Genomic DNA, 26,863 nt, shown 5'->3' with positions numbered 1-26,863 from the left:
ACCATTGAATGCAAGATTCATTCTCTCTCTCTCTTTCTCTATTTCTTTCTCTCTCTTTCTCTCTGCCATCCTCTCTCTTAGTCTCCTGCATTTCAAATAAATAACACTGAAGCACAAACAAACAAACGTGAGTTGGGTTTGGTGATGTGAAGACTAGTAGCAAGATTAGCAAGTCAAATTTGTAGACAGGATTTGGAATGGGTATTCAATCATTTTCATGATGTGGTCACTTAAGAAATCATGATTTTTTTAAAAAAAAAATGAAATATAACCTAGGCCATTGTGATCGAAAACGGCATGCATGATACAGCAAGCCATTACTGCATAGCAAAAACGTTGTTAGGTTTCTAGATCATAGTTTCTAACCTGCCACTGTTGATCACTGTAAGGTCAGATCCAGAGCAAATATCTTCCACAATGTAGGAATTCTCTTTGCAGGACACATTCAGAGAGGTGTAGTTTGGTTTGCAAACAGTCAGAAAATATGGTGCCTGATATCCTGTGGACAGTTGTATGATATCTGTAATGAGAGCTGTAGAACACAGTCCAAATACATGAACACCTACAAGCAAAATAAAAGAAACTGTTACCAACTGGGTGGCTAGAGCGGTTATGTCAGCATCAGTAACAATTATCACACTAACTTGATAATCTTAAGATTTGTTGTGATCCATCAGTTAACTTCAAGATGACAATATAATAAATCTCTAAATTTCTGAACATACTTGAAGCTAAAATAATGGCAATGTCTCTAAAATGGAAATTTGAAGCTTTTTTTTTTTTGGTAAGCTTGGTTAAAGGCCAATGCCTGATATATTTCACCATAGGTCATGTTCCACATGTCAAGCTACACAGTTGTGTGATTTGAGAGACATTGGTGTGAGGAATTGAGCAAAATTTCAAATAATTTTAAATTGTTTAACACATTTGAACCGTCAGGACTCTTTTCTTGGATTTAATGTCTGACTCTAACCACAATTTCCAACCTCACAGAATCTGCTCTGATTCTCTAAAGTCTGTGGATGCTAATCAAAGGAAAGATGAGGGTGAGCTGGCCCATTGATGAAAACAATTATATTCTGATTATAAGTCTGTGAAATCCTGTCTGAACATTTGCAACTAGGAGATGATCTTATTATATAAGGCAACTTCAAAAAGTTCATGAAAAATATGAGACTACATTTTTGAAATTATTTTTCCCATGAAATTTTGAAGACCCAACTTTTATTCTAGTTTAGATTCTGTTATACATTGTTTCTTGTAATCAGTCTTACAACACAAAATCACAGATTGATGCACACTCATTCACACAAGCTTCCTACTTCCTTGCAGTTGCTTGTTTCTGTCTATTCTTGGAAGTCTAACTCTGTTCACATGCATGTGATCTGGTGCTAATCCACACCTTTCCAATCATTTTGACACCCTGAATTCATCCTCATTTGATGACCTGGAATCTGACTCAAGAGACCATTATGAGAGGCATAACTTTTCAGTAGATTCCTTCAGACCATGAATGTGGGCTTGCACATTATCCTATTTTTGCATTCTCCTCCGCCTTTTGCCAGCTGTCATTCCCCGATTCCTTCTCCTCCCACACACCTTGGATTCAGGACCCCAAAATTTTGTTTCTGCGGTCTAATTCCTAGAGCATGCGTGGCCCTGGAAAATATTTCAAATGAGAGGAAGCAACACAGTTGTCATTTTGGAAAACGAGAATTTCAAGGACTAGAGAGAGTCGGGAATATTGGCAGCTGACTGAAGCATTGTTCTCTAGGCTGCCTCAGACCAGTCTAACGGGTGGCATCTTACAGGGTCTATCTGGCTCCTCCAGCCACATCGTGTTGTACTAGGACATTTTTTCTTTGAAAACAGCTACATGACTCAGTTTTATTTTTTTGGCTCAGTTTATGATTGTACTAAAGAGACTTCTTACTTGCTTAACACTGAGAATAGTTACTAATGCAGATTTAGGAGCATGATTTAGAGCAGATTTTTCTCCTTATGCAAATTTTAAGTTTAATTATTTAATAAGTGTTAAATGAAGCTACCTATTCCTTTGAGATGACATGTTATACATTGAAAAAAATGTTGTGACTTATTTGACACGAATATCATATATTCAGAATGCTGTACTATACTGTGGGGACTACTCAAATCAAGTAAATAAATGAAACAACTTGTGACTCAAACAATATTAAGATGGTCCTATGCTAACCAGAAGAGAAGGCTTAGAACTAGCTTGCTTCAGATGCTGCTTAAACAGTTTTATATATTTTCTGTGTAACTCACAAACTTTGGAGAGAATGTGAGGGCAGAATAGTGGAAAATAGCTGCCACACAATACCAGTCACATTTGCATGTGTAGTAACTTTCAGATAAAAGCACTCCAGGATAATTTCATTGAAATCATTGATAAAGTAATTCCTAAAGCAGGGTCCATTCATATTGACCTATTGACCTTGATTCTCAATTTTAAAAAGCTGGATACAAATCTGATGAAATCATTTAAAGTCATGCTTCAACCAAAGCTAAGACAAAAAGGGAAAAAAATAACTAAATAACACATTCCAGATACAAAGCCCTGATTTTGGTATCTTAACTGTTTCTTGTGTTGCACAAAACTTATCATGTACCAAAATTGTACTTCTAAATTATAGCTTCAAACACTTAATATCTATAATTAAATAAAACATTTCTATTTAAAAAGACAATTGCTTTCTTTGTGATTTCCCACACCCACCAACAAATCTGACGGCTCTTCGAAGGAAAGAGTTGAAATTGCAGCCTCCAGCATTAATATTAGGCTCCAGTCCAACCCCATTTCTTCTTTTGGACAGGCAACAGTAGAGAATTCCTTCCCCTACCATGATCTGCAAAGAGAAAGTTTTTGTATCTGTTATATCAGAGTGAAAGTGAGTTACCTATCATGTCAACTCATCACCAACTAAACAAACAAAAGACATGTCTTTCTAAAGAACTTGAGAGGAACAGATAATTTCTTTTGAGTATTTGAGCACACTGTGAGAAGTAAGCAGTTGGGACACTGTCAAGAGATTTCACTAAGTTTCTGTAACTACTGGTCAGGGCATGAGAGCATTCTTGCATTTCCATGTGACTTTGCCCAGCAATATGCAGTGAAACCTAATTGGCTAGTCACACAGTGACTGATTCTGCCCTGACACTTACAGTGTTGGCATTTCATTTCTAAAACCATGAAACCAGGATGACTGGAAGAGGATACCAAAATAAGTCCAAAGTTAGTCCTAGGAAGATTTTCTAGAACATTGAGTCAATAAAACATTTTGGGGATTGAGCAGAAAAATTTGTCAATGGAAATCATGAGTGGAGGTATAAATCTTCTATCTGCAACATAAGTGTTGGAGTGAAATCACCATGATGGAACCATGTTTTATACTGGCAGGGCTGCCACTGTCTACAAACTGAGTGCCTGAAATACAACTACTGCAGAAGAGAAGATGGATTTTAAGGTTTATTTCACTGCATTATACGAAATTTTAAATTAGATAAATTCAATTTAAAAGAAAATGAACATACCTGCCTAGTAGGTGTCTTTTTGATGAATATAAATCACAAGAGAATTCAATCAGCAGAGCAATATATTTCTTAGAGATACCGCTCTGAGACGGTGTTTTCACGATGGACAGAAACCCATTGTGGATGTCGGAATGACTGTTACAAGTTTGTAACAGTGCCTTTTGGTGCGGGAATTTTGGACAGATAGGATAAGCGAAGGAAGTTAACATTGTTCATACATCCTTCCCTTCAGCAGCTTTTCCTTGAACTCTTTTACTTTACCCTAAACTGAATTGTGTCCTCTTCTTTGGGGCTTCCTTAAGAACTTCCTGTACCTCCTCTATCATGGCTTTATTTAAGAATTTAATGAACTTTCATTGTCAGTAGATTGTCTATCACTAGGCCAGGACTCTCTCGAGGGAAGTAGTATTTCTTATTTACCCTTTATCATTTTACAATAATGACATCAATCTATCTTTCATATGAGAAAATACTCTTCGTACACTCCCTGTCTAGCATATTGACTGCAATCTCTATTATGGAATTTGTGCTTTCTAAATACCCTGAGTATCGGAGTTATCACTTGTACCCTGTCAAGTCTTCTGCAACCAAAAGCAAGATTTGAATTTATGACTTATTAATGTAAACATTTTTCAAATATTTTATATTTTTGAACCTAAATGACTTGTGAAATTAGATCGTGATCATCATGGATATGCACAGCTGAGAAATGTAGAGTTGCATGAGATCCTAACAGTCCCATCCAATAACCATGTCACTATAAAGTTACAAGCATGATGGGAGCTGAAACAGATTACACAGAATAAGCCTGGCAGTTGTCACTACTAATGTAACATTCATTTTGTGAAATGCTTGAAGTTATTCTGATTTTTTTCTTTGATAAGATTAGGCCATGAGTATACTGCTTAGTACATCCAAATTATTAATCAGTTCTTTGTAATATGATGTTAAGTACAATAATAGAGTCCTCATTTGTACAAAAATTAAACAATTATCTTAATGAAACTGAAAAAAAAATCCCATAGATGCAGAAAGTATATATGTGATGAACTCTTTTGAAATCCATCAGTATAGAAATAGAAAGAATGAACAGTTGATTTAAACACTTATACTTCTTAAAATATACATCACATTAGCAAGTCAAGTAGACATAAACCTGCAATAGGCTGTATATTTTGTATAACTAAATGTGACACAGCATGCCACTGACACCATACAATATAATACCAATGTCAAAATCATAATTTCAAGAAAAGTAACTACTTACTTTGAAGTACTTTCTCGTACAAAAATAGATGAGTTTCATCTTTGTTTCTTCAATCACAATCCTCTTTTTTTATTACTTAAAAAATAATTTACATTTTGCTCATGAATACTAAATTATATAAAAATTTATTTTTATGCCATTAGAGAAGTAAATCTTCTCACACAATATAATAGCCATCAATTTCAAAGGCTTTCAGATTTCAGGAGTTTTATTTGAGTTGTTAAGTGCTCAAAACTCCTATGTCAAAAGAATGTCACTACTGTTTGGCTTGATTATATAACGCACATTCAGGATTCTTGTCAGTATTTTGACATCATCCAATTTATCCCTCTCACTAAGGTCCGTGTTAATTTTCTCCTCATAATTCCATTCATTTAACTTTTTTTGTGGCTAAATGCTTAATAATACAGGAATCTTTCCATATGTTATAAATATGATTAAAAAGCAAGGGTAAAAGTCATACTGTGATTCTATTTTGTAGTATAGGAATTATTTATTTTAAAAGTTATTAATATATAATTGTATACTCTTTTAGCAATCTTTTTTATGATGGAATTTGGATGAATTTTACCTTTTGTATTTGTATGTTATTGCATGAATTTAGAAAGTAATTCAATTGTGTTTAAAAATCAAATGATCTGGCTACAGGGAGATGCCTATGAAATGTTTCCAATGCTTTAATAATCTCTGCCTTTAGAATGGCATACACAATAAGGAGCCAGGCTGTAGGGTTTGACAATAAAACTTTGGTTACTCCTATCATTTGTTAAACAAGAAGTACTTTATGACAAGTGTCTTTTTATAAGACTTTTCTGTACTATATACAAGCCTGAGAAACCCCTCCCCCCCAAAAGATTTGCCTTGCCAAATGTTGTGGGCATATTTGGGGAACACTTTCCTTAGCGACCCAGTCTCTGGGAATAAGTTGAGTAGATACATATTGCTTATTCTTACAGGCCATTGTCCTTGCAATAATCACAAAATGGAAAACTCAGAAACCAAAATGTTTCCTTGAAATGCAACATGAAACAGCAGAATCATGATAACATCCATCATAGTGTTTTCAACATTAAAATGCCCAATGAATGTCTCTTAGAAATCCCAACAGGTTGAATATTCTACATATCGATTGTATAGGCTCCTCCTAGTGGTAAGATGAATCTCTGCAAGCTATAATGAAATTCCAATAGAACTCTTCTATAAAATTATATGCATTCATATTTTAATATGCTACAAAAACCTGTTATTTCTAGGGAAGAAAAAGTGATTTTATTTATATTCATATAAACTTCTTGAAATTTTATGTTAACTCTAAATATTCTGCATTGTTTTCTCTAAGGAATAATTTCAAAGACCTAAACTAAGTGCTTCTATTTATTTTCATTTGAAAGTAAATGCAAATTGAATATTACAGAAGCAATTTTCAATGTAAGGACAATTGTAGAGAAATAAAAGGATGCATTTCATGGACACTAAATCCATTTGTATGGTTTCACATAAAATATCTTGAAGGCAAATTATTTTTAAAAAGACCTCTCAAAGCTTAAAAATAATCTAAGTAAGCTGGCATGCTTTGCATTTATGTATCTGAGAAGAATTGGTTAATCTTCCTTTTGTCCATGTGAAGGTCTTTCTACAGACTGATGTTGCCTTCCCTCCAGAAAAAAGCAGGAGAAAATCTCTTCTCATGCAAGTTTGCTCTCAAAGCCATTTCAAGCAAATGACTCCCATGTCTCTACCATCATTAGCACCACACTTTGGGAGTAGGTTTATGCCATCAGGAAAACAACAACCAAATGTCACCCATGAGAGTCAGAGATTTGAACCTGGTATTTTCACTTTCGCAAAGTAGTAAAGCAGTAAAATATATTATAAGATTAGAGACAGAATTATGGTCCCTGAATAGGATGACCATAGACACTGCACAATTAATGCTGAGAAAAACATGTTTTGGGAGAAGGTCTTAAAATAAAAAAGAAACACTGAAATTAGAATGAAATGTAAAGAGATGGTGTATCTTTGGAGAATAAGGTAGAAAAAGCAGCACTGGGCATCAGAAACATTATGACTTGACTCACTACCAAAGTGTTTGTCCAACATCCATGAAGGCAACATAGCAGGAAGGGATCTCTAATATTGAAGTATCCTGCAATAATATTGAAGTATTGCTGCTGTAAGTGGAAATGGGGGAAGTCAGGGAGTCTAGAGTGTACATACTTCCTTAATTTGCTTCTGTTCCCATTAAAACTCATTCAGAAGATATAGAGACCATGCAATCAATGGGAAATGGAGTGGGACCCTCGTGGAAGGAGTTGGAGTGAGCTTCCCAGGCATGTTTTGGTAGACAGTAATGTTGGAGTTCCACCTTTCATTTCTTAGGGCTGAATAAAAGCTCCAAGAAAGCATTCCTCACCTTCATTTTAGAATTTATTCTGGGAAGTGAGGGAGTCAACAGAAGAAGTTCAGGGACGAAGCTAAGGTCATCATCCCTAGTGCTTGTAACAGTGTCAGCAAAGAGACAGCAGGAGATAAGTGGTGCTAGCAAGGAGTGCCACACTTAAATTTGCTTTACTAACCATTTGGTAAGAGACTGCAGTGAAGAACGACTTCAAGATAAACAAAAACAAATTATTTAAGTGATTATATGCCAAATAAATCTTTTCAGAACAGTTACAAATATTTATTCATATTTATAAAATACTTGCAAAACAAGTGTATTATATAATAACATTGGCAATTTATCCCAATTAGGAAAAATGTTTTCTGGTGTGATAAATTTATTAAAAAAATAATGTTTGTGTAAGGGTCGAGTGGAGTGGCTCAATTAGCTTATCCTTACCTTGCAAAAGCCAGGATCACAAAAGCCAGTTCATGTCCTGGCTGCTCCACTCCTGATCCAGCTTCCTGCTTATGGCTTTGGGAAAGCAGTTGAAGAACTGCACAAAGTCTTGGGACCCTGTACCCACATGGGAGACTTAGAAGAATCTCCTGGCTCCTGACTTCAGATCTGCTCAGCTCTAGCTGCTGCTGCCGTTTGGAGGGTTGGGGAATGAAGCAGCAGGTGGAAGATCTTTCTATCATTTCTTCTCCCTATAAATCTACCTTTCCAATAAAAATAAATGAATCTTGTAAAAATTGCTTATTTAAAAGTCAGAATCAAGAAGAAGGGGAAAGAAAGAGAAAGAAAGAGAATATCCTTTGCTGGTTCACTCTTCAGATGGCTGCAATGGCTAAAACCAGGAGTAGGGAACTTCTTCTGGTCTTCCATGTGGGTGGCAGGGATCCAAACACTTGGACAACTTTTGTTGCTGTTACAGGCCGTTAGTTGGGAGCTGAATCAGGAGTGGAGTAGCTGTGACATGAAGCACCTCCCCTACGGGATGCTGGCATTTTGGGCTCTGGCTTTATGCTTTGTGCTGCAACACTGGCCCCTGTTATGACAGATTCAGAGCATATATGAGAGTATCTTGAAATGTTCATGGAAACAGAACTAGACACGAAGTTATCTTTACAACAAAATATTTTAAAATTTAAATTATATTCCACAGTATGCATTTTCCATGAACTCATTATAGACCTTTTGTATTCTTTCTACTCTGTTAAATGAAATGCTGATACATTTTTATTGTCTTTAGAAAACGACAGAAAGATGCTGTTATTCTCACCTTTGAAATGTCTTATTAGAATCTGAGTCTCAGCTATTTCTGAATATATCATTACTTTTTCAAATCAATCTTGAGTCATATAGTCCTAAATCACAAATTTTATAGCCATTTGACATCTTTTAAATATGATAAAATTTGTGCAAATTTAAGTTCCAACCTTATTTCCTAAGGCTATTTAATGTAAATTAGTCTTGCTATAAACAACATTCTGAAGCTTCAGATAGTAATCTTTTTAAATAAATAATATTCATAACCACATAAATATGTAAGGTTTAGAAAATTTGACTTTGGCACTGGCTTAGGCACAGGCCTTGCATGCAGGCATTTGTTCCTGAAGGAAATGATAAGAGTACTCTGTTTGTGTGAAATAAATTTTGAAGCTTAAAAATGGTAAAGCTGCTGTTGTATTAAATCTGGATTGCCCAAATTATTAAAGCGTCTTGTGCAAATTTCTTTTAAATGAAGTTTTTGACAATAAGCACTTCATTTGACATACATACACAACTGAAAGCAAAGTCTAAGTTCCTACTGGGCGAAATAGTTTTGTCCTTTAGACAGTATTTCAGTGGTGAGGGAGAGGAAAGGATGACGCAAGAAGTGGAGGAACAATTGGTGTAGTCTTCTTCAGAAAAGGATTTATTTTATTTAAGAGTGTGCTATTCTCAATGTATATTAACACGTGTAACAAAAGTAAGCTTTTAATTCTGTTCTTTTGGCATTTCTTTATCTGCATATTTCAAATTTAAAATGCTTACTCCAAAACTAAAGCATATATATCTATGAGTATGTGTCTGTGGGTATATGTAAGCAAAGTGATTTAATTTAATAATACTACTGCAATTAAAGTTCAAGGCTCATAATCTAGAAGTGTTAACTTGTAAAAAGTAATACTGTACTTTTGAGAAGTTTGTGGCTACCAAATTGTTTTCTCACTGGTTTTCCAGACATCAAATAAGAAATGAGGACAAGATCATGGCACGGTAGCCTTAGTGGCTAAAGTCCTTGCCTTGCACATGCTAGGATTCTATATGGGTGTCCGGGTGCCGGTTCTAATCCTGGCTGCTCCCTGTGGACAAAAGCTCTTCTTCTCTGTATCTCCTTATCTCTGTATATCTGCTTTTCAAATAAAAATAAGTAAATATATATTGAAAGAAAGAAATGAGCACAAGAAAAATATGCTAAAGAAGTCTATAAGAAATGACATATTAAATACTCAGGAAGAACTATGCAGTTAAAGCCTTTTACTTAGTCATTTGTGAAAATCATCATTTTAAAATTCATAGAATCTTTAATTTTCATTAGCAATAATTTTTCTTTTAAATATTTCCAAATGATGCTTCCAAAATACGTTTAAGACATTCTCTTCCAACATTTGAAATTGACCTTTGGTTCATTTTTTAAAAAATTTATTTATTTTTATTGCAAAGTCAGATATACAGATAGGAGGAGAGACGGAGAGGAAAATCTTCTATCCAATGATTCACTTCCCAAATGACCGCAATAGCTGGTGCTGTGCTGATCTGAAGCCAGGAGCCTGGAATTTCCTCTAGGTTTCCCACACGGGTGCAGAAACCCAAGGCTTTGGGCCGTCCTTGACTGTTTTCCTAGGGCACAAGCAGGGAGCTGGATGGGAAGCAGGGCATCAGGAATTAAAACGGGTGCCCATATGGGGTCCTGGCGCGTTCAAGGTGAGGACTTTAGCCGCTAGGTCACCACGCAGGGCCCCTTTGGTTCATTTTTAACTCAAGTTTTACTTTTTTGAGAGGGTGGATTGAAAAGTACTAATTGGGAGTCCATTCTTACCGTGATTGCAGGTGCAGCAAAAGCCAAGCTAAGCAGCATGAGGAATGGAATTGCCTCCTGGGTTGGTTCAATGTATGGCATGCTAAGACTCCGATCATAGCAGCTAAATCCAGAGTGCACAGGCTTGAAGACATCGGTGAGTTCGAGGAAGTAGAGGCTAACCACTGATGATGCCAGTATAGGTAACTGAGAAGGAAGAACACGGAAGGTTAACTCTTGCTTATGCACAGAACATCTAAACAATCAATAGTTTGTAATCTATACAACTGGTGGAGTCGTATATCTTTCCTGACACCTAATAAGTTCTTTCACTTGTTACTACCACTGCTGATGTGATTCTGGAAATGTTTTTCTTTTAAAGATTTATTTATTTTATTGGAAAGGCCGATATACAGAGAGGAGGAGAGACAGAGAAGAAGATCTTCTGTCTGATGATTCACTCCCCAAGTGAGTGTACCACCCGGTGCTGCACAGATCTGAAGCCAAGAGCCAGGAACCTCTTCTCCGTCTCCCACGTGGGTACAGGGTCCCAAAGCTTTGGGCCATCCTCTACTGTTTTCCCAGGCCACAAGCAGGGAGATGGATGGGAAGCGGGGCTGCCAGGATTAGATGGGCACCCATATGGGATCCTGACGCGTTCAAGGTGAGGACTTTAGCCGCTAGGACATGCTGCCGGGCCTGGAAATGTTTTTCCTAAATCTCAGTTTTCCTTTGTGTTAAATAATTATATAGATGGTACCATCATCACAATACAATTTAAAGGATGAAATGAGACTATTGCAAGAAACTAGAACATCTAGTATAAAAAGTTCTTTATGTTTTATTGGTATTCTTTCATGATAATCTCTTGTAAGGATTATTCCCTCACTCATAATTCCCTGGCATTTAAATCAGTGCATTTTTGCTCATTGCTATTCATTGTAATTATTTAGTATAGTAGTCATTTATGCATTTCTTTGTTTCCCAGACTAAAATCTTATTTCTACTTTGTCATCGGTAACAAACATTATAAGGGAGACAATGTGGTATGGCTAGTTAAGGAACTGGGACATCTTCATTGTCTATCAGAGTGCCTGGTTTGAATTTTACTTCTTCCTCTTCCTGTTCAGTTTCGTGTCAGTGTACCTGGGAGATGCAGTGTGATGTACCAAATACCAGCTATGCGTACTTTGATGCCAGCTATACAAATGGAAGAGCTGACTGGAATTCCTGGTTCCCAGCTTCAGCACTTGTGTCTCCTTCTCTCCCTTTCTCTCTGTCTGTATCTGTGTCTCTAACTTCCAAGTAGATAAAAACACAGGAATATTTAGAATAATTAAATCTATTAATAACATAGTGTCTAACAAATATATATTCATGTTGTATACAAGAATCCATCAAAATGTTAATAAAATATATCTGCTTGCTGAATAATTTAAAAATCCGTACATCTTTCATAATACGCATTGCCAAATATACATTTTTAAAGATTTATTTATTTATTTCTGAACAGGAAGATTTTACAGAGAGAAGGAGATGCAGGGAGAAAGATCTTTTTATCTGGTGATTTACTCCCCAAGTCTCCCCAAGTGGCAGCCTCAGCCAGAGTTAAGCTGATCTGAACCAGGATCCAAAAGCTTCTTCTGGGTCTCCCACATGGGTGCAGAGTCCCACGGTTTTGCGCCATCTTCCACTGCTTTCCCAGGCCATGAACAGGGAGCTGGATGGGAAGTGGAACAGCCAGGATACAAACTGGTGCCCATATGGGATGCTGGGGCATCCTAAGTGAGGATTAGCCACTAGACTATTTGACCGGATCCCAAATATACATATTCAGAATAACTTGTGGTGTATTTGTGTAACAGTTAGTATCTGAATGAAAATAATTCCTGTAATTAACATTATATATTTTAGTCTTTTTACACATCCTTATAGAAACTACTATTTTTTCAAATATATCATTTTAACCATAATTAATATCTTCACATTTCTAGAGAAGTATGCTTTAAAGTCTTCAGTTATTTTCAAAATGGAAAAAGAAAATTTCTTTCTTTTGAGTGTTTCCTTTTAAAGATGTTTTGTCTTCTATATGAGTTTTTATTTTTAAAAGGAAATATTTGAGTATTCGTTTTTAACATTCTTGTTTTCAAAGATGTCTTTCAACTTTTTAATTACTTAACAGAATTCCTTTTGAGTATGAGAAATTTGGGACACATATGTAAATGAAATGTACACGATGTAATTCTGAGACTTGTTTGGATTGAATTTAAAATATGATTTTGAAAATGAGATTTCAAAAGTCTATATAAATAGGCATTAGATATTTTATTCTCTTGTTATGTGAACAAGAAATAAAAGTATGAATGAAGCTATTTTTAAAATGTAGTATTGGAGGAGAAAATTACTTGAAGGTTAGGAAAATGATTTTCAAAAAGACTGAACTTATTATTACTATCTACCAAGGACATACTGGAAAATTATAAGTCAATTTAAAAGAAAACAAAAATGTGATTGTTTTAGAGCACAGGAGAAGAAAGAAATGTATGTCAAAAGATACATCTGCTGGATAGTGTTGGTTTTCTGATGCCAGTTTTTAAAACAAAGGTCTCTGGTACATGTCAATTTTAGCATGGGTATAATAAGAAAAACCTCTATTTCTTTGATTACGGATTTTTGTTGTTGTTATGGTTGGGGGCAGGGACAACCTATTCCTCCTTTACTCTCAGCATGTTTATTTTTGGAATTTATCTCAAAAATGGTCTCGTTGCTCCTGTCTTTGGTTATTTCACTCCCACAATCTCTATGATGATTTCCTTCCTCCTTTTTAAAAATTATTTTTCATCCAACAATGATCATCTAGAGAACATGTTAAAGAGTTTGTAGAAAGATCTTTGAAATGCGTGCATATGAGGGGTCTTCAAAAAGTTCATGGAAGTGTGTGTTGTGGAAGAATTATGTATGGCTTAACAACTTTTCTGAATTGAAATGAAAGCATGATTTTTACATGTTATATCAACTCGTAATCCCTATACACCTTTATGAAGCACAGTACAAGATTTCAACAGGTACATAACACATTGCAAACTGATGGAATTAGTAAAGCTGCATTCCATTCTTCATGTGTGGAGCCTGCCATGGCTTCTCTTTTAGTTCTTTGTATAATGTAGACATCCTATTGTCCTGTGGAATTCTAATGGGCAGAAAGAACTAGTCTTGTGGAGACTGGGTGAAAATCACAAAGTAATGGGAGAACTTACAGAAGGTAATAATCAAAGAGGTAGCTTGTAGGTCAAAACATTGCACAGAATTGACTCCCCTGTAGGAGTTATGACTGGAAAGGTTCTTAGGGTTTAAGCAGAGGTGCAATATGATTTGAGATATATTTTAGAAAGCCCGGTTATTGGAGCAACTACAGCAGTTCGGCTTACTATGGATTGTGAGTAGAAGCAGGGTGAAAGCTTGGACGATGTCACAAAACTCAACAAACTTTTGTTGAAGATATAAGAGCGCTTAAAAACTTTTACAAGTGTTAGTAATTTAGCACTAAATCAAACACAGAAAACCACTCTGCTCTCAGGGTTTGAACTCTGGTGAGATGCATGACAATTGTAGAAAATCAGACAAGAGATGAGATTACTTTTTCCAGGGAATGGAGATAAAGAAATGCAGAGGTTCTGGTTGCAGTTTTGGAGAAAATGTAAAATATTACTACAAAGCAAGGGTACTGTAGAAACTTCGTGGAAAATGGGATTTAAAGAGCTTATTTTGAAGCTAGAAAAATTTGAAATTCTTTAATATTTTTCATTATATGGATTTCCAAGTCCTTTCACATATCCAAATTAAATTGAAGCTGATACACTATCAGTAAATCAAGGCAATTCTATCTAAAGATTTGATGCAAAGCTTGTGGCCAGTAAGTTGATCTTTCATAATTAAGTTCAGAGGGTAAGGGAATAGTCTACTTCCTACAAACATTATATAAAACCTTGTAATATTTTTTTCTTTATATCGAACATAGATAACGCCTTGAAAAATTGGAAATAACAGTAACAAAAGTTTTGATTTAGAATATTGTCTTTATTCTATTTTTGACATTCAGTTTAGCTATGGTTTACCTTAAAATATAATAAAATATAATATTTGGGAGTGTCCTTCAGGGAAAAATTAGACAGAACTTTTGTAATGCTATTCAAAGTCTAAACATCTATGCTAGCTTTCAAGCTAGCTGTCACGCTTAATAAGGATGCAATCTATATGACACCTAGGGACACAACTTAACGCAAGGCAGTATGATTTAGAGAAAGCAATTTGAGTTCAAAACCAAGAAAACCCAAATCACTGATGTCTCTAGTCATATTGGTTATTAGTGAAATGAGGGATAACGTGATCTAATTCTAAAGTTCTACTTACACTGCTGTGACTGAAGAAGCAGTCCTCAGGCATTCATACTACTATCTCTCTAAGGTGAGGATTTCATTTTCTGTTATAGTCACAGTGGGCTCCATCCTCTGCAGTGCTTCCAGGCTTATTTTCCTAGAATTCATATCTGATCCTGTATTTAACGGTGACAAGCTAATAATGAAGTACAAATCTAAATGGGCCCAACTGGAAACTATAATGCTAAGGGAAATGAGCGAATCCCAAAAGGTTAGATACCACATGTTTGCCTTGATTTAACTTGTAATTTTTGTTTTGTTTTGTTTTGTTTGGTTGTTTGTTATTTTTTGAACCTGTCATTGATACTGTCTCAACGCAGATGTTTCGAAGAATGGAACTTGCATTATTTTTAACATATTGTTTACCCAATACTATGTCAATCAATTAATTCCATAATGTTGTATATTGATACTGAGGCCTTGTTGGGGCTTTTAACTGACCAGATCTTTACTCTGTTAGCCCTACCTTCAGACCAGGGAAGGTCTCCCCAAGAGGCCACTGAACTTATCTGGACAATAAGACGCTGAACTTTCTGCTAGGCATGTGTTTGCAAGGAATGAATCTCAACTGAACTTGAACTATGGTTATGCAACAAGGTGGAGGAATCCACCATGGGGGGAGGGGTATGGGAGGGGTGGGGGGAATCCCCAGCGCCTATAAAACTGCACCACATAATACAATGTAAACAACAATAAAATTAAAAAAAAGAAAAAAAAAAGAATACTTCAGCAACATCTAAAAGCTCAGTAACAAGGAATAAGAAATACCCAAAAAGCTTGACAATTTTCAAAAAAGGAATACAATGGACAACAAATATATGAAAAATGCTGAACATCCCTAGGTATCAGGGAAATGCAGTTGAAAACTACAGTGGGATTTCATCACATACATGTCAAAAGGGCTAAAATCCCCAGACAGAGTAATAACAGACGGTGAGAGTGTGGAGAAAAGGGAACTACTTGTGGGAATACAAATTAGCACAGCCACTGGGAAACTGATGGAGATTTCTGAAAAGCTAAAATTAAATTTATGATATGATCAGCAATCCCATTATTAGGCATATAACAAATATATTAACTTATCATGTCTAATAACTACCTGAACCATAGTTTTACATCAGCACTGTTCACTGCTTGACAACCTAGGCCATATTACAAATCATTTACACTTCAAGGTAGAGTTCAGTTCCCCACATCCAGGGGTCACTTTTACTCAAGTTTATTATTCACGGAAGGGGCTGGGCCTGGCACAATAACGTAATGGTTAAGGTCCTTGCCTTGAGCACGCCAGGATCCCATATGGGCACCGGTTCTAATCTCGGCAATTCCACTTCCCATCCAACTCCCTGCTTGTGGCCTGGAAAAGCAGTCAAGGATGGCCCAAGGCCTTAGGACCCTGCACCCAGGTCCTGAGAAGAGCTCCTGGCTCCTGGCTTTGGATAGGTGCAGCACCAGCTGTTGCGGCCACTTGGGAAGTGAACCATATGATGGAAGATCTTCGTCTCTGTCTCTCCTCCTCCTTGTATATCTGCCTTTCCAGTAAAATAAATAATCTTAAAAAAAAAAAAAAGAAAGGGGCTGATTTAGGCAAGTTTTATTTGATTTAAAAACACAACATGGAAACTACTTCCTTTATTCAAATCTAAGTTGAGTCTTCTAGAATACATTTTTTTTTTCAGGTAACACAAGCAGAATTTGTTGAAAAACTATTTGTGTTTGAAAAAAAAAAAGCATTTATTAAGTTTCTGTTTAGACATTTTCAAGCTCCATTATAGCTTCCACTACCTTCAAGGGAATTTTAAGAAAAGACCCTGCCCCAGAGTGGTTAAGCCGGACGTTTGACTCCTGAGAGGGGGAGTAATTGAAAGCTGGTCTGTTAACTCCCAGAAGCATGCTTCCTACTGCCTTTCTGCCACATGCCTCCATCTGTCACTTGTCTATTCTTTTCAGGAAAAAACAGCCCCAGGTTTCCCTGAGAAAGCCAGCTTAAAAGATGGAAAACCAGAGACTATTGTGTGTACAGTGGGTTTACTTGGTAGTAAGAGGCAAGAGACAGCAGACACGTATTACATTCTGATTGGCATGGTATTCTGAGGTGCAAAACATCATTTCCCAAATTCTCAAATTTCCCAAATTCTCCCAAATTCAGCCATTTTAGTGAAAGTGAGTGGTGCCTAGCAGTGGTTGACTCCTCAAATATTTCCCTGGTAGGAGCTGGGAAATCATTTTAGGTGTCCCGGATGGAAACCCAGCTGTTTGAGCCTTATCTCCCACCTTCTGCATTGTGGAGAGTGGGTAGCTGGAGTCAGGAACCACAGCCAAGGCCTGAATCTACTTCGGGACGTGACCATCTTATCCACTAAGTTAAGCCCCACCGTTTCCAAGCAATTCTAATCTGTAGCCTATTTTTAGTAATATATCAAAAATATTTAATTATATTCTGGGCACAGTCTCTTTTTCTCCTCACTTTTGTCTACCCTGGCAGATGGTTTTTATTATAAAATATCATAGATTGAGCACATTTAGGGAACTGGTGTTTTCCTGCCTTTAGTACTTCCTCAGGTCTCTTTTGCTCACTACAAAGTGATATTCTCATGGATGCTTCCATCTCAGCCACTGGCATAGAGGATGCCAGTTATCGTGTGTTATTCTCCCCTGTTCAACTGACTTTGATATCTAACCTAGCAAGAATTCTTACATTTTTACATATATTGGAATGTTTGAATTAATGCTCATCAGTGCAATTGCTGAGCAGTGCACAATGCACTGTGCAATTATTTTATGCTCTTTACTAAAGCCAAATATATTCATCATCATTTACTTCAGCAGTATGAGAATTCTATTATACAGTTATTACTCTATTTAACAATTCTCTGTTTAATGTCTGCTATGTTCTTGGTAGATTTTATTTGACCTATTAATTATCCAGAGAAGGGATTTCTAATCTATTTTTGTATCATGAGCATCTCTCTTCCTATCCAAGTTTGCTTTCTAGATATTTAGATCTTCACTATTAACCTTGTTTAACAAATTATTTTCCTTTGCTGCTGAGGGTCTGAAAAATAATGTTATCTTATGTACCTTGTGTATAACCAAAGGGCCATAAAAATTATAACTATTTCCAAATGAGGAAACTGAGGCATGAAGGAAGTTATATGTCCATGAACTAAGGGTAATAAGTAGACTAAGATTTTTTAATATGATTTTATAAAAAAGTGATTTATTAGATCTTCTTCTACCACATGCACAAAAAATGTCTAGTAGCATGTGTGGTTTATGTAATTACAGTTTTATTATGAAAATTAAAACTACAAGTTCTTTGTATCAATGACGTCTTTATCTGAAGTTTCAAATCTTAAATAATGTATAAGCATTCCCTCGATCATAAAATAAATGTACGCATAGAGCTTAGAGATTGATTAGATCTTCAATTGCTAATCCATCAGGCTCAGCTATGTCTGTGATGGGGCATTCATCATCAATTACTTTAAAATAAATGTGTCTCCACTTATTGAAAAAACACAACCAAAGGTGAATTGATGTTCACATTACTAGTACCGCTTTATTCCAACCATTCAGTAAAATTTATTGAAATTCTACTACAAAGTAAGTAATGTGTTCATATTATTCCCATCAATTCAATCCCCAAACACATAATAAGCAATCCATGAGTATTTGTTCAATGAATAAATAGCTAGGAAAGTACAAAACAGATCATACTCATGCAATTCCTTTTCGCACCCCTTTGCTTCCATTATTACCACTCCCAATCAATATTCTTACCAATGTACTCAATCCTAACCCACAAATGCAAATATTTAATACTGTCTCCACCTCTCTTCAACTTATGTCTAATTGGTCTAGCATAAACTTTGAAATTTACAGAAGTCATGTGTTAAATGTTAAAATGACAAGTATTACCCTCTATGTTGACTGACATTTTCTGATTTAAAAATAATCAGATATCATTTCATTCAGAATCTAATTAGTCACAGGAAAAATAGCTCGCCATAATTTAAGTTAAAATTAACATTTCTATACTTGATACCCACATTCTAAAATTGACTTAGCTATGAAGATTAGTCATTTTGTCATGCATGTTTCTCAGCTAAATCATTTTAGAAGAAATCATAACAAGATGAGATGTCCATGATGCAGAAGTCTATTTTGGGTTCTTATGCTGAAGATGGAGATAACTCTGCTTGGACTTAAGGCAAGTGGTTGAATTTTGCAGAGTCCCACATGCTCTATTTTAAGAAGAGCTAATAACTACTTTTCAGATGAATTTTAAACTATTAAATGAAACAGAACCTGTAAAAATCTACTTTAGTTTCAAAGACATCTTGTAACTAATTATTTAAAGCACATTATTAACCATTCCACTTTTTCCTGTCTCCTGCATACCAGGGACGTCATGTTCAAAGAAGTAAGCGTGGAATTACAAGTGAGTAATCATGCCCAAAGAAGAAAAATATGATTTCCAGTATTCTGATATTTAGCTATCTTCAAGAGTCTAACAACTTGGAAAAGTACTTCCACTCATAATTGTTTAACATGTTTAAAACAATGTGAAGTCACAAAATGTGCTTCTAAGCTAACACAAAACACCTAGTACAGTTTCTTTACATGTAGCATTAGAATGACCTGCATTTTAACAGTAATAATCCAGAGGGAAACTAATACAAGGAATTCTAGAAATAGTAATAATTAAGAAAGAACACTAGAACAGGAGTCAGGAGATTTCGGTTCTATTCTTGATATCATATTAACAATAGCATGTCTTTTGATAACCTAGATACTTCCTACAAGTCATAATGTTCTATCATGCAATACGGAAAAGCATCAATCAGATGCTCTTGGATTATATACTTTCATTATACTTACTTATGTAATAAGATGTAGTTCTCTTCCTTTTTTGGGGGGGGAAGATATTATTTAAGAAATAGCTTATGTTGAACAAAATCTGGTGTAAGATCCATGATACATGCTAACACAAACTGTAATAATTATGCCTCAAATAGTTCTTGTTTAACAAGCCATCATAGACAACCCAAGTTCTTAAAGTCATCTTTATGTGTCACCCACAGATTGGGACCATTATATTTACTCCTACTTCCAGTTTTCTCATGTCCTTCCTCCCAGTCTTGCTTGACCTGGTCTCTCTGTTTCTATTATCTTGTTGAGATCATCTCCTCTATGTCTCATGGTTGTCATATCCTTATAGAATCAACTTAATAAACTTCATTTCAGTCTCAAGTTTTCCCATTCACTGCACCCACAGCTCCTGGCTAAATGCACAAGGAATTCGGAGATGGCATTTGTGTTTGCCCCAGGAAAATCTCTTTATAAGTGGATATTCACTGTATTTAAAATATCCATGTCAGAATTTATTCAGTTACTTTAAAGTAGGAAACAATACTCACAAAGTCAAATTAAGAAACTGTAGAGAAAAACTCCTCCTTAATCAGAACCCGACTTCTTCCAGGTACTTATTTCTTGGCATCACAGGCCTGAGCACGTCATTGTGGGGGCATGTCTCTCCATTCCACTCCTCACTAACTAGCTTTGTCCATGAAGAGCAAGTGGCAGAGTGTAATTACTATACAGAATCAAAATGGATGAGTACTTAAATCCTGGCTCGCTGATTGAATTTCTACATGTCCCTGGTAAAGATACTTCAGTCTTCGAGTTATAATTTGCTGATTTTAGGGAAAAAAAGAACATCTTTAGGTAAGGTAGTTTTCAGAATTACTGTACCTGCTAGATGTACCATATAAAGGACTGTTGAAATTAAGTACTTAATTTTTGTTAGTATAACAAAAATAATAAGAATCACTGTTATTGTTAAAATCCTTTTAAGGGAAAAGTAAATGACATTTTGTTGCACTAGGAAAAACAAACAGTAATACAAAGAACATTTTAAGTGACTGGGTAATGGAGACATAGTGAGATAGTGATGGCTACCAGAACAGAATGAGTTTCTCTTCATAGCAAGGGCTGTGTTCAATGCTTTTTTTTTTTTTTTTTTTTGGTAGAAATGGCCTCATTTAATTCAATCCTCAAAATGTAGGACCCTATAATCTACTATATTTACTTTTTCTTTTGTATTAGACTTTGTGCATTATGACTTTAAAAGAGGAGGAAATATTTGCCAGTCCATCGCATTTGACAGGCTTTGAGTATTTTTTGAGCGAATTGTATTTCTGTACAATTTAGAAAAGAAGAAAAGTCTACAGTTATTATTTTAGTACAAGCAAAGTATAACAGTGATTTTGTATTTTTTCTACTGATGCTAACATTTATGTAGAAGGAAATAAATTAACTGTATTTTCCAACATGATGTGTTGTATAATTTTTATATGGAACACAAGATAGAATAAAAAGCTTGTGAAATGACATTACTGCAATTAAAAATCTGTGGACACTTTCCAATGGGAAGAAAAGAAGTGTCTTTAGGATTTGTGAACACATCACTATTTCATGTCACGGTGTTCAAATGCACTAACCAGAATGTTCAAATTTGAACTTTTTCAGGAAAGATGAATATCAATGATTTATACTTCTAATATCTAATCTGATTACTGACTCCACAATAATTAGATGCAATTAACATAATCCTACAACATGCCCATGATAAGTGGAGAATAAAAGAAAGAAAACACATTGTATACACTTAATTCTTTGAATTATAAATATTCTCCGTTTTTAATATTTCAGACTGCCAGCTTATGCTAATTAGAGGCACATTTGTTATTCTTAATTGTTTTTTATGAGTGTATATGCCTGCTGTGTGTTTGTTCTCTTGCATGAAAAACATGAAATTTCAACTGCCTATCTGCTCATAAAGACCTGTTTTCTAATAAGAATAATAAATCGTAATTTATAATTTGTTTACCTTGTGTAGTAAATTGGACTTGAACAGAACAATGAGTAAGAATGAAATCATGAGTCTAAGCAATGGTGGGATCATTACAATGCTTTGCATTGCCCATACATTAGGCATATATGATACATAATTTAGGCATCACAATATCCTCCTTATCACCTTATTAAATTGGGCTATTAAACATAAAAGACTTTTTACTATTCTAGGTAATCTGCTGGTGGCAAAACACACGGAAGGTGACACAGCAATGACTTGGAGAATGCTTTGTAACTTCAAAAACAAGAGAAAACTTTTTGTTTGGTGTAACAATTCACTTAAAGTGTTTTTGTTTTTCTTCAATATGATCAGATCTTGGCTAGGATGCCTGCTGAAGTGTCCCATTCGCAAAATGATTTTTCTCATCTGGGACTGAACAGTGTAGAACTGAATTATCTAACTTATTCATAAGCTGAGGTATTATTTTGGAAAAAAGATATTTTATTTAAATTACCACATAGCATTACTGCCAACTATAACATCAAATGTGTTAGTGAACAAGGGCAAGATTGCTTGATGTTGGTGTCTGAACAGCTTCGCGCTCACAGGGATACTGTCAAAGACTTCTGACATTGTAGCTAGACTGCTTACATGCCCACACTTTGCTAGCCATGGGCACACGCTGAGGGAATCTAGGTACTAATGCACAGTTCTACATATGGAATTACCAATGTTCTTGTTTGTAAATGATTTCAGGAACAGGGCTGAGGAAGCTGTTTTCTTGCCAGGAAACATTGTATCACCTTTGTCACATATTCCTGTTTTCATCTGTGAGAAGCCATAGAAAACCATATATTCCATATCACTGTGTTGAGAGGGAGAGAAGAAGAGCCTTGGGAGCTAGGATTCTGAGCTAGTACCTTAGTCTGTCTCCCACTTTGACTGGTGGAATTGACTTTCCATTTCCTTTGCACAGTATAGACTTCTACAAAGGATCTTTGAAAAGTAAGCAAGGTGATTCATGAAAAGCTTTTAATTTTACTCACAATATATATATGAAGCACTTCAGAAATGACTGCCATTATTCTGATAGAAATTAAATCGCATGCTGATCTTCCCTATTCATGTTGACAACTATAGGTCCATTTCAGGAAGGTTCTGGAATACAAGTTATTCTGGAAATTGGGAAGAAGGCAGCTTCTTCTAGATGGCTGGAGCTCTCAGCTAGCCCCGGTCAAGACCTAAAAGATGAACTGCACCCAACATAATAAACCGTTTTAAGTCCTATGTTCTCGTAGGTATGGTGTTTTAGCATGATATTTTATTTTATGTCTTCAGCGACACGCAGAGTGCTGATGATTATTTATTAGCACGTGTATTTATATTTATCTTAGATGATTAACATATGTAGAAGTTGAGAAAACTGCCACAGCTAGAATTATAAAAGTGACATGTGGCTTGCGTAACGTCTGAGCCAGGTCAGTGTGTCACAAGGTCCAGCTCTTTCTCCCAGATCACGCCATGATTCTCCTGCTACATTTCAGTCTAATTTGATTTCAGTCTCCTTTGGCTTGAAGTGAAAATTTCCCCTTCCTCAGTTTCCCAACTAGAATCTCTTCATTTCCCACACCTACTATGAATAACAGTTTAAAACTGCTTGGCTGCCTGGAAAGAAGAAAGTTTAAGTTGTCAGTGGTGTCATCAGAGAACCATTGCCTTTTCCTCATCAAAATCTGATTTGTTTAGTTTCTTTTTGCTGTGTAAATTACCTGTTACCTGTTGTTACACAAACAACCTGAAATATATTATTTGGGTCAATATGTGGTGGAATGAGAGTCACTTTCTCCTCCTAATTGCTGAGATCTGGGAAGCTGTTAAAAAAGGGAAGTGCCCTTACTTGTAGAGCATCTTACTGGCATGTTCTTTCAAGCTATGCTTATTCATCCTCCAAAGGAAACGTAAAGCTAATTCTCACCAGCTTAAAAATGTCAGGATATACTTAAATGATGGACTTGCAATGATATTGAAGGACCATTCTTTTGTAATAAAATACAAGAAATCAGTGGCGGGGTGAGAGACAAAATCCCTAAGCCTATGGAACTCTTATCATAATCAGTAAAATAAATAAAGTAAATAAGTAAATAAGTAAAAATAAATGCAGGAAAAAATGAGTCATTTCCTCAGTAGGACCTCCTGTCAAACTCTTCAATAACTGGTGTGCTAATGCTGTCTCTCATTTTTCTAGAAGCTTATTAGTGCTTTATCACATATTTAATTTTAGAGGGATCGTTAGGAATCCAATTTTTTAGTTCTCCCTTTGAAGTCTATTATTCCCATGATAAATTTCTTAAATGTCTGTTTAAATTCTGTATATTGTCTTCATGTAACTGTTCCATAGTTTATCCTTCTAAATAATTCATAGACATAATCTGATTGGTCAAAGAGAAAGCAATGAATTTGAGCTATTTCCAATTACAGAAAATAAGTAACATTTGAGATGTGTTTATTCTTAAAGACACAATTCAAATGCATTATGAAGTGCTTTACTTTTAAAATCCTAGGTTGCAGAACCTGTATACCTTTTAAAGTTACAGCAAAAAATGCACACATGAATTCTTTAAAGGCACACCTTTTATGTTTTGGTTTGTGTCCTCTTTCATGAAAATATTATTCTTGAAGCCATTCAGCTACAGTCCATATATGCTCAGCCTCTGGCTGAACTTAAGCGTGTGCCTTCCTACAGGTCAAACCCAACAATTCACTGATTTCTTTTAAAAATTGAAAGATTCAGACATGAATAGAAGCAGTTTAGTTGAAAACCACAGTGGATTAGCAATGCAACAAGTGGCTTGGTTGCTTGAACTTGAAGGCAGGCATCCCACCTTTTCATTCCGTCATTCCTTTCATCATGGAATATCCTGCCCATGTTTTTCTTGAGAAAGCTCTCCATTACATTTCAACAAATAGTACCTACATCACAGCCACAAAATCTCCTTGAGCTTAAAAAGTATAATAAATCCATAAAGAAATTATTTTGAATAAGGATGGGTCATCAAGAAGTGGTCATCTATGTTTTCTCTAAGATACATGCCAGTCACATACGTCTTACTTAAGGATGAAATGATTTTAAAAATTTGTGACACTGAAACAAAAATTTTAAGTGTAATGTTACCTATAAGAGTCTGACAGTGCCCCTCTCTCCAAATTTCAAGGCAATGACTGTTGCTCAACCCAAATAAGCATTACAGTCACCACATACCGAATCTACTAACTGTACTGGGAATTGCTAAACCTCCATATTTGGCTGAAAAGGCAGTCAAGGAAGGAGATTCACATTTCAGCAGCAGCCTCATAATTATCATGAAGCCAGAACTCTCATTACAAAGAACATAGCTTTACATCTAACGCTGTATGATTCTTTTAAGCCTGTGCAATGCAGCTCTTTTCTACCAAGAATTTAGTAAAGCTCTTGCTTTAAAATGTCTTCCTAATGCAATGGATTACAGTGCATGCAATCACTACAGTTGTTGATCTTTATATTCCTCCCATAGATCAGTCTTCTCTGAATACTGTAGACATTAGGTTAATTTATTATGATGCATATGAATGTTAATTGCTTATCTGTAATGCTAGGAAGCACAGAAGAAATGTACAGACAAATCATGCAAAATAGGATGATGTCATGTATTTAAAATATACATAAGTATGCATACTGAATCTATATACTGTACATATGTGCAACATGTGCATATTATACACACATACATACACATAGATATGTGTATATATAGATATGTATACATATATATCTATACACACATATATAAAATAATGGAAGAAGGCCAGTAGGTTAATGACTGATGCCTCAAGATGCAGAGCCAATTTTAGAAGCCAATGTGAGCACCACAGCAATTATAAGACAAGGGGTTGGGTAGCAGGGTGATAAACGCAACCAATAACCCTAAGACTCTATAAACACCTCCGGTCCTCACAAGCTCTGGGAGTAGCTGTGTGCACTTGGAATCTTACCAGTGGGTCAGAGTTCTAGATATCAGGTGGGCTGGTTGGAAACACAAATCCTGAAATGTGGGCATCATGGCTCCTTTGGGGGCACTGATGGACGCTGTGTATACATGCATACCTTGAGGACCAGGCAACTAGACCCGCACTCACTCACACAGGTATCCCTTCCCTGCAGGCCACCCAGGAGACGCCTCTCCTGGTAGTCATCCCTGGCTGGCAGGTGTTTACAGGTACACTCAGAGGCGCTCCGGAGACACCTCGGGGGGGGGGTGAGGGCAGGGTCGGGCATTTGGGGACAGCGGCGCACACCCTGGTTTGTCTCTGTGCTTTCCATGCTCTCCGGGGGACCTGAATTCGCACGGAAGCTGCCCGGAAGATCTGCATTATGCCAAAGCTCTAGGCCAACTTACCTCCACAAAATAAAAGCAGGGCAGAAGGGTGACGCTGTCCTTGATCACTTTACCCTTTGGCCTCTCCTTCGCCGACATCCCGGCCGCCTGCCCGGGTCCGCGTCCTCCCCCGGGTGAGGTGTGCACAGCGTAGCCCAGGCAAGCTGCCTCCTCCAGCCGCAAGCGCTGGGCGCCGCTGATGTCACATTCCCCGCGGGCGCCGCTGGAGCCAGCGCGCTGCATGCAGCGCCCCCGCCTTCTCCCCGCCCCGCTTTGCAGCTACCAAGCGGCTCCGGTTCGGGCAAGTCGGGGTCTTCCCCTAACCTTGCTCTCACCCCCTGTTTTTCCGACAAGAAACGTCCAGCTAGCTCCCTCCTCCAAGCTGTTGCTGCAATGGCTCCAGCTCCCTGTCAATCTCCCTCTGCTCTCCACCGTCCTGGCGAGGCTCCTCGGCTTTCGGAGCTTACGTCAAGAATCAGAAAGGGGGGCGCATCCTTGGTTTCTGCAGTAACAGGGCCTTGGAACCGAGGCACCTATTTCTTTCCTGGGAAGCCTCCGAGTCACTTCTAGAGCCAAATGCAGGAATTGGCTCCAGTGAGCTGCCCCACGGAGAAATTAAAATGGGAATGCCATGCTGAAAAGTAGGACGTGGTGCGAAATCATAAGACCTGGCAGCCACCCAGAAATGACCTGCTCCGGAGGATTTCTGCCTAGGGGGACTCCCTGGCCGCCTATGATCAGTGCCATCAGCTGCCTGGGAATAGAAAGGGTTCCCTGCAGAAAGAAAGGCACCTGTGGGAACCTGCAGGGGGCGAGCATCCTCACTGAGCCCCAAGGCTGATAATCTAACTTCACTGTCGCCTCCCCAGAGAAGCATGACTCTT

General features: G+C 36.6%; 1 protein-coding gene across 2 annotated transcripts in view; it reads right to left on the bottom strand.

Annotated features, from left to right (window-relative positions):
- The window catches only part of PLPPR4 (phospholipid phosphatase related 4), a 35,102-nt gene extending 8,669 nt beyond the window's left edge, over window positions 1-26,433 (bottom strand). The window contains exons 1-4 of one of the 2 annotated variants that reach the window (XM_040998424.1): window positions 26,001-26,433; window positions 10,291-10,476; window positions 2,741-2,870; window positions 367-562 (exon numbers count right to left, since the gene is read on the bottom strand). In XM_040998424.1, coding sequence (XP_040854358.1) covers window positions 367-562; window positions 2,741-2,870; window positions 10,291-10,476; window positions 26,001-26,222 — 734 coding nt within the window. In that variant the 5' untranslated portion in view covers window positions 26,223-26,433. The remainder of the gene's footprint in view (window positions 1-366; window positions 563-2,740; window positions 2,871-10,290; window positions 10,477-26,000) is intronic. The other variant, XM_040998425.1, reaches the window with a different exon arrangement.
- Window positions 26,434-26,863: the final 430 nt, after the last annotated feature.

The sequence above is a fragment of the Ochotona curzoniae genome, unplaced genomic scaffold (genome assembly GCF_017591425.1).
Source record: "Ochotona curzoniae isolate NIBS_2020 unplaced genomic scaffold, NIBS_Ocur_1.0 scaffold_1037, whole genome shotgun sequence".
Lineage (NCBI taxonomy): Eukaryota > Metazoa > Chordata > Mammalia > Lagomorpha > Ochotonidae > Ochotona > Ochotona curzoniae.
The sequence above is the reverse complement of the archived record's forward strand: the minus strand, read 5'-3'. Positions and strand labels throughout refer to the sequence as shown.